Raw genomic sequence first — 12,783 nt, forward strand, 5'->3', positions numbered from 1 at the left:
ACAGAGACCACGCTGAAGAATAATGGCTTTCTCAGCCTGTGGCAGCCCTATCACCAAAATCAATAGGGCCAAATGGAAGTTGTAGGACCACACATGCAGAAGATGTTGGGGTGAAGAATTTTAATCTCTTTTTTTTTTTTGTCCAAAGAACAAAAAAGCTTCGGAAGGGCAAAGGGACTTCTAGTTTTCTTAAAAACTTCAAAATCGCTTCAAAAAGTTAATTTTTCCAACTTTATTCTGAATTACGAAGATTCCAACAGTATCTAACCATGCCTAGTAGATATTGTTTTGTAAACAAACCTTTTGTAATCGTAAAGATTGAACTCTGCATGTTTGCCTCCGAAGCTCTAAATTCTTTACAGCCACACGGCACTTCATGCTCTGTTTGCTGTTAGCTGAATGCACAACTATAAGTATTCTGCTTTTGTATTTTGGATGTTCTGCTCTATGCCATTTTTGCATAGTTTTTCCTAACACAGACAGAAAATCCTAGCACCTATAAGTCATCTAGTGAGCTTATAATGGCCTAAACATTAATTGATTGGTAGACGGGAGGTCTGTTGAGTTGTGAAGTGGGAACAAATGAACCTCGGGTACTGTCTTCTCACCGACTTTCCAAGTGACAGAAATCCAGCAGGTTGAATTCCCGGTTGTCTTCCGAATGATAAATAGTGTCAACATCCTGGAGCATGAAAGAGGCAGAAAAAAATGGATTAGGTTATTATATTTTTAAGTGCAATACATCCCACTCCTCGTAGATATCCACCTTTTCTTCCCATCACACTCAATGTTATGGACCTGGGAATTGTCATTTTTACAAAGTCCTTAGCCTTCCGTGCTGAAGAGAGTCGGTGTCTGAGCAAACTACAACTCCTACGATTCCATAGAATTGAGTCATGGCAATTACAGTGGTTTCGAACCACATTAATTCCAAAGTGAAGATGCACCCATAGATGCAGAACGTGAAAGCAATGGCCTTCTCTCCATAAAACAAAAACAAGGAAAAGTGAGCTTTGTTGGGTTCTAGCTCCTAAAGTCATAACCAAGGGTCATGATGATTGGGGATTCTGGGAATTGTAGTCCACAAAGGTCCATTTTCCAAAATCTGCACAATACTAGGTGAATACATACACTGGGCTTTAGCACAGCAGATTAACCACCAGCTGCAGTAAATCTTGCCAACCAAAAGGTTGACTGTTCTGTCACACGCTGGGCCTGTAAAAAACAGGACGTGCAACCTTTGCCCAGCGGGAAGCCAGGGACCCCAAGGAGAAGTTCTCAGAGGTTTTCCATCACAAATAGTCTTTAGATGGCTTGTGAAGTATAACAAAGTCTTTTATTAATGAAGAATCAAACAGAAACTTCTCTTGTCTTCAATAAAGCTAAACAAATGCTTCCAAGCTTTATGCAACTGGTGACTTCCTAATCTTGCCCACGAAGGACAGGCAACTGTCTTCAATAACTTCTTCTTTACTTTAAAGGAAAATCCCCTTTTTAACTTCTCCCAGGCTGACTGTAATCTAACCCTTACTGATGTGGGCTCCACTACCAGGTCGAACTGCCTCTCAAAGCACCGAGTGGACCTACCAGTAAAGGCTTAGATATTCTCCAGCTGGAGTTCTTTGGTTTTTAGAGCTGTTTTCCTGGAAATCCTTTGAGACTCTTAAGACTGTTTCCCCCCGGAAAGTCTTAAGCGTTGAAGCTTTTGTACAGGGGAAGCTGTACATTAGCTTTCCTTGCTGAGACTAACTAAAAATGGCTCCCTTCCCTTCCCAATTGCCCTGAGCAAGGGGTGGGACCAAAACTTAACAATGATGGACAGGTGACTTGTCCTATGATTGCAACCAAAGGAAGCCACCTATCTGCAGAGTCCCTGAAACCTTGGACTGCAAGCAAACATTTAATGCAAATAAAGTTGGAGCTCCTGGTACAGCTGTACCAGAACATTGACAGTTTGAAGCCCAGGTCAGGATGAGCTCCTGGCCTTTAGCTCAGCTTCTGCCTACCTAGCCCACCACATTATATGCCAAAGACAGATAAAATCCATCTATTTTAGATGTCCCGACCTCTTTCCAGCTGGAACATCCCCTATAACTGATTGCACCCTGAATTTTCCAGTCTTCAGACTCCTCTTTAAAGTCCTCTCATCTCAACTTTTAATATAATTTTGATCCAAATATGAACATACAGTGGGTCCTTGGTATCAGGATCCCCTATGGATACCAGACATCCATGGGTGCTTAAGCTTCGTTATATATAATGGTGCTCCTTATATAAAATGACAAATCAAAGTTTGCTTTTGGGGATTTTTTAATCACATTTTCCAAGCCATGGATGGAAAATTGTAGCTACGAGGGGCAACTGTATTAAAAGAAAACTGCACCCTAACATTTGCTCAAGCCACCAAGAGTTAATATTTCAGTGGGTGGAGATCATGCAATGGGCAAAGGAGTGGGTGAGAAATCGTTCATGAAACTGACCACATCCTCACAATTTGTACTTTTTTTAGAACATTTCTTTCAGGATGTGGTTCGCAGGCACCTTGACATGGGGTGGTGCATTTCGGAGGACCAAGGGCGCTTACACACTACATGACAATAGCACTACGATTCCATTTTAAATGCCATGGCAACATCCTGGGAAGTCCAGGTCTTACATTTTTGGTTCTTATAAGTCTCGCCCAGAGAACTCTAATGCCTCAGTTGTGCTTTGTCACACAAGGGAGATACAACGCAATTCCGATAATATAAAAGGTTTATCTACAGACCACAAGCTGAATGTGAGACAAGAGTGTGGTGCAGAAGCTAGAAAAGCCAATGCAATTCTATTTATTTATTTACGACATTTCCACCCTGCCTTTCTCCAACCCGAAGGGGACTCAAGGTGGCTTTACAGCCAGGCAACCATTCGATGCCTTCAGAACAAAGTGCAACTAAAACAAATATTTAAAATAGAATGATAAAATGCATACATTAAGATATTTAAAACACATGAAAACAATACCTTCACTGTTAGTCTCCCCTACGAACCATCAAGATCACTAAGATCGTCTGGAGGGGCTCTGCTCTCGGTCCCTCCGCCTGCACAAACACGGCTGGTGGGGACAAGGGACAGGGCCTTCTCGATGGTGGCCCCTCGACTTTGGAACTCCCTGCCATTAGAGATCAGAACTGGCCCCTCCCTCATGACGTTCAGGAAACTAACAAAGACCTGGTTGTGGAACGCGGCATTTGACAACTGATTTAATTCTTTGCCCACGTGAAAGGAGGATGATGAATGGGATTGTGATGGTGTCTGACGATTTGACTCTTTTAACTGGGATGATAATGTTTTAAAGTGTATGGTGCTGATATTTTAATCATGTAATGAAGTGGCATTGTGTTGTTATTGTATATTTTTTGTATGTTAACACATGTTGTGAACCGGTCCGAATACCTCTTTGAAGGTGAGAGGGTCGGTATATAAAACCTCAAAATAAATAATAAATAAATAATTATCCAAAGCCATAGTCTGAGTCATTCCAATATTCAATTGCACAATTCCATATTTATCTATTACTTTAACATTTAAAGTTCTGAACGGTTCTGGCCCAGATTACCTGTCCGAACGTATTTCCTGCTATGAACCATCACAAAGATTAAGGTCATCAGGAGAGGCCCTGCTCTCGATCCCACCACTCTCGCAAATGCGGTTGGTGGGGACGAGAGACAGGGCCTTCTCGGCAGTGGCCCCCCTGTCTGTGGAACTCTCTCCCTAAGGATATCAGGTTGGCCACCTCCCTCCTGTCCTTTACAAGACAACTGAAGACCTGGCTCTGGGGCCAGGTGTTCGATTAGAAGGCTTGGATTGTGTGGTCCTACATGGAAAGAGGTTGGATTGGCTGACCCGTGTGGTCTTTTCCAACGCTATGTTTCTAATGTTGATGATGATGATGATGCCCAATTCCACAATGGCTGTGAAACTGCAGATATGGGAAAGAGGTAAACTTTCCAGCTTTTGTACTGCATATAAGGACCATCCAGGCCTCAAAACGGTTCAATGTAATATCTGCAATGTGAAATCACTTCCTTTTCAGCCAGTTTCATATCAACTTCAGTGGTCAGTGCAGATGTGCTCAAAAGCACGCAGTCGTGTCTCTCTCGTAGCTGCATTGCACTTGAATTGTGATTGGATCGGCAATTAATCTAATATCATTGTTGATCCAGTCCTCTTTATTTTGTAATCATTTCTTTCCGCTGAATTCCTGATATTGCAAAGCAGAGGAAAGCAACCAAAAGTGGAGGGATTTTTAAAAATCCACCGTGTAGATGCATGAAGAGAAAGGTGTGGACCTTAAGAAACTATAACTCCCAGGACCTTATAGTATGGAGCTATGGTATTTAAAGTGGGGTGCAAGGGCATTCATTCCATATTGTAAATGCATCAAGAGAAGGGTATGGACCTTGGAAAACTATGATTCCCAGGACTGCACAGCATAGAGAAATGGCATAATAATAATAATAATAATACATGGCATAATAATAATAATACATCACACAGTCCTAGACGCTTGGGAAGTGTTCGACTTGTGATTTTGTGATACGAAATCCAGTGTATAGATGTTGTTTGCTGTGACATACTGTGCTTTTGTGTCAATAATAATAATAATGGTATTTACAGTGAGTCCTGACTGCATTTATTCTCCAGTGCAGATGCACCCAGAGAAGGGTACTTTTGGCTCCTCGCACAATTTCCCCTCCCACAAATTTGGGAAACGTTTCATTTTAAACCTGAGAGCAATGAATGCCATCATATTACAGAACTGGCCAAACATCCAGATCATTACCAAAAATCCACTTCCCCACCACTTCCTGAAACATTTGAAAAGAATGCTGGTCCCCTTGCTTAAAATACACAAAGAATGCTCTATCCTACACTTGAACCCAACCTAATGTGATGAACACAGTGGCTTACCACATTGTAAGTGTAGCACTCAGTGGAATTTAGTAAATGTGATGAAGTGGAATATATGCCAAGTAAGGCAAGCAGGAGTTGAAGCGAGGCTGTGAGGAAGACCAGTCATAGTCATCAATAGGAGCATAGTGTCTAGATCTAGGGAAGTCATGCTACCCATGCTCTATTCTGCTTTGGTTAGACCACACCTGGAATATTGTGTCCAATTCTGGGCACCACAATTCAAGAGAGATATTGACAAGCTGGAATGTGTCCAGAGGAGGGCGACTAAAATGATCAAGGGTCTGGAGAACAAGCCCTATGAGGAGCGGCTTAAGGAGCTGGGCATGTTTAGCCTGAAGAAGAGAAGGCTGAGAGGAGATATGATAGCCATGTATAAATATGTGAGAGGAAGCCACAGGGGGGAGGGAGCAAGCTTGTTTTCTGCTTCCTTGGAGACTAGGACGCAATGGAACAATGGCTTCAAACTACAAGAGAGGAGATTCCACCTGAACATGAGGAAGAACTTCCTGACTGTGAGAGCCATTCAGCAGTGGAACTCTCTGCCCTGGAGTGTGGTGGAGGCTCCTTCTTTGGAAGCTTTTAAACAGGGGCTGGATGGCCATCTGTCGGGGGTGATTTGAATGCAATATTCCTGCTTCTTGGCAGGGGGTTGGGCTGGATGGCCCATGAGGTCTCTTCCAACTCTTTGATTCTATGATTCTATAGGATTGGTGGTCCAAGCTCTTGTTACATCCCGAATAGACTACTGCAACACGGTCTATGTGGGGTTGCCTCTGAAGACTGCTCGGAAGCTTCAGTTAGTCAAACGCTCAGCAGCCAGGTTACTTATGGGAGTGCGATATAGGGAGCGCACAACTCCCTTGTTACACCAGCTCCACTGGCTGCCTATTAGCTTCCGAGCACAATTCAAAGTGCTGGTTTTGACCTACAAAGCCCTAAGCAGCTCTGGCCCACTTTACCTGTCCAAACATCTCTCTCTCTATGAACTATCAAGGACTTTAAGATAATCTGGGGAAGCCCTGCTCTCAGTCCCGCCACCATCACAGTCGAGTTTAATGGGGACAAGAGACAGGGCCTTCTCCGTGGTGGCCCCCTCAGCTGTGGAACTCCCTCCCTGAAGAGGTTAGATCTGCCCCCTCCCACCTGACTTTTCGCAAGACATTTAAGACTTGGCTGTGGGAGCAAGCGTTCGCAGAATAGACAGTTTTTATTGGTTTAGATGAGATTGTATGGACTGCATTTTTGGACTGATTTAGAGGACATTTTAAACTTGGTGAACTGTTTTTAAATGTATATTTATTATCATTTTATGTAGTTGTGTATTTTATTGGTGTTTTTATATTGTTGGAAGCCGCCCTGAGTCCCTCTTCAGAGGTCGAGAATGGGTGAACGTAGTTAAATTGTAGCAAGCTGTGAACACAGTGCAATTGCACTGAACACGGCGCAACTGTAGCAAGGTTGTGTCAACAAATGGAAACATGCTGTTATTGGAATGGTGCATTTCCATTTCCTATTGTGACCAGGCTAGGGGATGATATGATACAAATGTATGATACAAATACAAATACTGTGCTAGTTAAAGTGGAAAGGAAGTGCTATGTAAACTGTGCAAAACAACACCAAGTTTTCCTTCTCTGGCTGCGAACTTACCCACTGGACCTCTTCGCGGCACGAGTGTCCATTGTAGTCGCAAAGGGCTGCGTATGTTTCCGAAAACCCACCTGAAAAGGCAGCAAATTGAGAGTGTTATCGTTGAGCCTCCTTCAGAGAGAAACCTGCATCTATAGTGTAGATTTAATTAATTAATTAATTAATTTTATTTCGAACATTTTTACCCCGCCCTTCTCAACCCCTGAGGGGACTCAGGGCAGCTTACAATTGGCAATAATTCAATGCCACATCATAAATACAGAATAACAAATATAACAATTATACATGAACATTAATAAATAAAGATTAAAACAGTATACTTACACTCTGATTAGCTATTGCCCGTCTGGTGGCTGTTTAACTAGCTATCTACTAATGAATACTCCACTTAACTTATCCAAATCCTCTTCCATGCCATAATCAACATTATCAATTGTCCTTTAACCTGATTGCCCGAAGGCCTGGTCCCACAGCGACGTTTTAACCTTTTTTCTAAAGGTGAGGAGGGATGACGATGACCTAATTTCCCTGGGAAACAAATTCCACAGGTGGGGGGCCACCACCGAGAAGGCCCTGTCCCTTGTCCTCGCCAAGCATGTTTGAGACAAAGGCAGGCCAAGAGCAGGGCCTCCCCAGACGATCTTAAGCTCCAAGGTGGGACATAGAAGGAGATACGTTCGGACAGGTACGCTGGACCAGAGCCGTATAGGGTTTTATAGATCAAGGCCAGCACTTTGAATTGTGCTCGGAATTGGATCGGCAGCCAGTGGAGCTGGCACAGCAGGGGGGTGGTATGCTCCCTATATGACGCTCCAGTGAGTAATCTAGCTGCCACCCGTTGGACTAATTGCAATTTCCGAACAGTCCCCAAAGGCAACCCCACATAGAGCGCATTGCAGTAATCTATTCAGGATTTGACAAGAGTGTGGACCACCCTAGCCAGATCCGACTTCCCAAGGTAACTGCTTGGGAATTCAGTTTGGCACCACTTTAACTGCCTTGGCTCACTATTATGGAATCCCAGGAGCTGTAGCTTGGTTAGACATAGAGCGCATTACAATAATCTAGACCAGGCATGGGCCAACTTGGGCTCTCCAGGCGTTTTGGACTTCAACTCCCACAATTCCTACTAACCTGGCAGGTGTGTCAACTAATGTTCAGAAACAACCGTTGAGTATTCAGAAACATTTAGCAGTATTGAGGGATTTGTGTATTTTTTAATATACTGTGTAAATGTAAAAGCTTGCCGGTACCTGCTCCCGCCTCCTTTTCGTATCAATTCCATTTTCATTCCAGGATCGGCCTTTTCGTTTCCTGCCATCTATACATGTTTTTATTGATTCTGTTATGGTTTTATTACTCAATTGTTTTATTATATTGAAATTGTATTTTATGGTCTTGGTACCAGCTGTAAACAGTCCCGAGTCGGCTGTGGGCTGAGAGGGACGGTATATAAATGCAGTAAATAAAATAAAAAATAAATGTTGTTGTTCATTTGTTCAGTCGTCTCCGACTCTTCGTGACCTCATGGACCAGCCCACACCAGAGCTCCCTGTCGGCCGTCACCACCCCCAGCTCCTTCAAGGTCAGTCCAGCCACTTCAAGGATGCCATCCATCCATCTTGCCCTTGGTCGGCTCCTCTTCCTTATAAATACATAAATAAATATTTTTCTGGGTTGTTGTAGGTTTTTTCGGGCTATATGGCCATGGTCTAGAGGCATTCTCTCCTGACGTTTCGCCTGCAACTATGGCAAGCATCCTCAGAGGTAGTGGCTCTCTGAAGGAGGCTCATCCTCACTACCTCTGAGGATGCTTGCCATAGATACAGGCGAAACGTCAGGAGAGAATGCCTCTAGACCATGGCCATATAGCCCGAAAAAACCTACAACAACCCAGTGATTCTGGCCATGAAAGCCTTTGACAATACATTAAATATTTTTCTGTTAACACAAGGAGGGGTGTCAAGGCATAAAAGAAATCAGTTAGTGTGTGTATGTGAAGTGTAAAATAAGATGCATGAAGCTGATTGGTTGGGCCATGCCCAGAAAGCTAGCTGAGCCTGGGAACTTTGGTCACTGTTACGTTTTTCAGGCTCAAGCTGTGTAGGTGCTTGCAGAGAAGCAGAGAGACCGAGAGAGAGGGAGTCTCCACATTTCCATGGCTGATCAGGCAGCAGGATGTGAGGAAAAAAAGAAATCAGTTGCCATTATGGCAACCTATGAATTAAAATTTACATTTTATTAGCTTAAGCGGCTGAGGGGGAAAAAGAAGGGGCATGAGGCTGTTCGAAATTGTGGGAATTGCAGTGCAAAACACCTGGAGGGCCCAACTTTGCCCATACCTAGATGTACCTTTTCTTAAAGCCAGAAGACAGCTATGACTGGAAAGCCCAATTTGAGGCTAGTACTGGAGTTAAATGGACCTTGAAACTTGGTACAGGAAAGCAATTTGTATCTCCTTCGGAGAACTCTTCCGGGATTCAGGTCAGTGGGTTAAGTGGATAATGCAGAAACTGTAATTAAAATTTCATACAATCTCCTATGAATGAACACTGCGCCGGCCGACTTCCTGGAATGCAACCAACAGACGGCTGAAGAGAAACCGGAGGATCCTTGACGGAGCTGCAAATTCCCACCTTCCGCCCTCTCTACTTTTCTCTGCTTCTGCAAACTGGGGCTTTCGGTTCCTCTTTTCTCACCACAAATGCTGTGGGTGGTGGAGTTGGAGCTTTCCGAGTTGGGGGACATGTCCCGCGGCGTTTCGGGGGTCTCCACGTTCCCATGGCGGATCAGGCAGCTGGATGGAGAGGAAAAAGAGAAATCAGTTGCAAACTATGGCAAACTATGAGTTTAATTTTATTAGTACGGAATGATTCTATTGGGTCTTAATCTTATGCCTGTCTTTTAACATATTGCATTGTCAAAGGCTTTCATGGCTGGAATCTCTGGGTTGCTGTCAGTTTTCCAGGCTGTATAGCCATGTTCCAGAAGCATTCTCTCCTGATGTTTCGCCCACATCTATGGTAGGCATCCTCAGAGGGTGTGAGGTCTGTTGGAACTAGGAAAAAGGGTTTATATATCTGTGGAATGACCTGGGTGAGACAAAGGACTCTTGTCTGCTGGAGCTTGGTGTGAATGTTTCAACTGACCACCTTGATTAGCATACAATGGCCTGACTGTGCCTGGAGCTAACTTTTGTTGAGAGCACAACAACAGAGAGGAAACAAACAAGGACATCTAATCACCTCTCAACGAAAGTTTGCTCCAGGCACAGCATTGCATGCTAATCAAGGTGGTCAGTTGAAACATTCACACCTAGCTCCAGCAAAGAAGAGTCCTTTGTCATTCCACAGATAGATAAATCCTTTTTCCTAGTTCCAACAGACCTCACTACCTCTGAGGATGCTTGGCATAGATGCAGGCAAAACGTCAGGAGAGAATGCCTCTAGACCATGGCCCGAAAAAACCTACAACAACCCATCCAGCTTCTGTTTAAGGGAGGTTGATAATTCTGTGGAAGGTCAAGGGCGAGAGAAAGAACTCTTGTCTGTTGGAGGCAAGTGTGAATGTTTTATCTGGGCAGAACTCACAGCGACCCATTGTAGTAGTAGTAGTAGTAGTAGTAGTAATAATAATAATAATAATAATAATAATAATAATGTAAACAGTTGAGGATCAGAGCAATTGGGTTGTTGCGAGTTTTCTGGGCTGTCTGGCCATGTTCCAGAAGCATTTTCTCCTGACGTTTCACCCACATCTATGGAAGGCATCCTCAGAGCTTGTGAGATCTGTTGAAAACTAGGCAATTGGGGTTTATATATCTGTGGAATATATGTCCAGGGTGGGAGAAAGAACTCTTGTCTGTTGGAGGCAAGTGTGAATGTTGCAATTGGACAGACTGATTAGTACTGAATGACCTTGCAGCTTCAAAGTCTGGCTGCTTCCTGCCTGGGGGAATCCTTTATTGGGAGGTGTTAGCTGGCCTTTATTGTTTCTTGTCTGGAAAGTTCCCTGTTTTTTGAGTGTTGCTCTTTTTTTACTGTCCTGATTTTAGAGTTTTTAATACTCTAAATACCTTCAAACAAAGGATTCCTCCAGGCAGGAAGCAACCAGTCTTTGAAGATGCAAGGCCATTGAATGCTAATCAAGGTGGCCAAATGCAACATTCACAATTGCCCAAACAGACAAGAGTATATTTCTCCCACCCTGGACATTATTCCACAGATATCTAAACCTCACTGGCCTAGTTTCTAGCAGACCTCACAACCTCTGAGGATGCCTGCCATAGATGTGGGCGAAACGTCAGGAGAGAATGCTTCTGGAACAAGGCACAGATATTCCAGTTCAAAGCAGATATTGTGGGTTATTCTGCCTTGATATTCTGGGTTATATGGCTGTGTGGAACAGCCCTGGCATAATAGTGGAGTTCGAATGCCAGCTCAGCCATGGGTGCTCAGCCTGCTCAGCCAGGGCAGGTCACACTCTCTCGGCCCCTTCTGAACAAATCTTGCCAAAAAAGACCCTCTGATAGCTTTACTTTAGGTTGGAAACAACTTGAATCCACACAACTACAACAAAATGCATTTTTCTTTGGAATCTGGGACTAGAAATACTAAAAAGAACCACAGTTATGTTTGACTCCAGCCTTTTTCGGTCTCGAGAGCTGTTCCATCTTTCAGAACAGTCACCCACGCCACCCACAACCCAGCTGCCCAACTTCCACGTTCTCCAAAACTTCATCTGCTGCTAAGGTTGCCAACTGATCGGACAACACAAGACTTCGATTGCTCTTCTGCATTTTAAGAGACTTACGTCCAGAAATCAGGAACCGAACCATACAATCATAACGTGCATATATCTATACTGGGGAATTAATGCAGTTTGATACCACTTTAACAGCTATGGTTTAAGGCTATGGAATCCTGGAGTTGTAGTTTTACAAGGTATTTAACCTTCTAGTGGAGCCCCAAGTGGCGCAATGAATTAAACCCTTGTGCTGTCTGAACTGCTGACCATAAGGTCATCGGTTTGAATCCGGGGAGTGGGGTGAGCTCCCGTCTGTCAGCTCCAGCTTCTCATGCGGGGACATGAGAGAAACCTCCACAATATCGTAAAGCATCCAGGTGTCCAATTCAGATAGCCAATTCTCTCACACCAGAAGCAACTTGCAGTTTTTGAGTCACTCTTGACATGAAAAAAGAAAGAACCTCACTAAGTTAAACCCTTGTGCCAGCTGAACTGCTGAACGAAAGGTCATTGGTTTGAATCCGGGGAGCAGTGTGAGCTCCCGTCTGTCAGCTCCAGCTACTCATGCAGGGACATAAGAGAAACCTCCACAGGATGGTAAGGCATCCAGGTGTCCCTTGGGCAACGTCCTTGCAGATGGCCAATTCTCTCACACCAGAAGCGACTTGCAGTTTCTTGAGTCACTCTTGACATGAAAAAACAAAGAACCTCACTAAATTACTGTAAACCCTTTTGCCAGCTGAACTGCTGACTGAAAGATAATGGGTTTGAATCCAGGGAGCGGGGTGAGCTCCCATCTGTCAGCTCCAGCTTCTCATGATGGGACATGAGAGAAGCCTCCCAAAGGATGGTAAAACATCTAGGTGTCCCCTGGGTAACGTCCTTGCAGATGGCCAATTCTCTCACACCAGAAGTGACTTGCAGTTTCTTGAGTCTCTCCTGACACGAAAAAAGAAAGAACCTTCTAGTGCCTCACTAAACTACAACTCCCAGGATTCCATATTGGTGCCAAACTGCATTAATTCTGCAATGTTGATGCATCCATAGATGTGGCAGACCCCTGACATTTCGGCAACCCCACTGTATGCCCCCAGCCCTCCCGATGCCTACTCACACAGAGGCCGGGCTTGGGAAAATTTTGGCTAAGGCAGTGTTGACGTGTCTCGTAACCTGGTCGGCACTTTCTGGGTTGGGGAATTTCAAGCTGTAGTTGGCTTTCTCCGTTTCCACCAGGATCTGCAACAAAAGTCCATCTGCATCAATGGAATATTTATCTATTTATTCATTATTTTTTAACGCATTAACGTGTCTGAAGGATCTAGGAACCAATTTCCATACATCTAGATGACAACGTAAGTCATTTAAGTCTGGGCACTACAATTTAAGGGAGATGTTGACTCTAAGCTGGAATGTGTCCAGAGGAGGGCGACT

General features: G+C 44.0%; 1 protein-coding gene across 5 annotated transcripts in view; it reads right to left on the bottom strand.

Moving 5' to 3' along the window:
- CARMIL3 (capping protein regulator and myosin 1 linker 3) overlaps nt 1-12,783 on the bottom strand; it is a 101,394-nt gene that overhangs the window by 46,669 nt on the left and 41,942 nt on the right. For all 5 annotated transcript variants that reach the window (XM_067469741.1, XM_060780000.2, XM_060779999.2 and 2 more), the window contains exons 5-8: nt 12,467-12,588; nt 9,306-9,403; nt 6,607-6,677; nt 609-682 (exon numbers count right to left, since the gene is read on the bottom strand). In XM_067469741.1, coding sequence (XP_067325842.1) covers nt 609-682; nt 6,607-6,677; nt 9,306-9,403; nt 12,467-12,588 — 365 coding nt within the window. The remainder of the gene's footprint in view (nt 1-608; nt 683-6,606; nt 6,678-9,305; nt 9,404-12,466; nt 12,589-12,783) is intronic.

This window comes from Anolis sagrei, chromosome 6 (genome assembly GCF_037176765.1).
Source record: "Anolis sagrei isolate rAnoSag1 chromosome 6, rAnoSag1.mat, whole genome shotgun sequence".
Classification (NCBI taxonomy): Eukaryota; Metazoa; Chordata; class Lepidosauria; order Squamata; family Dactyloidae; genus Anolis; species Anolis sagrei.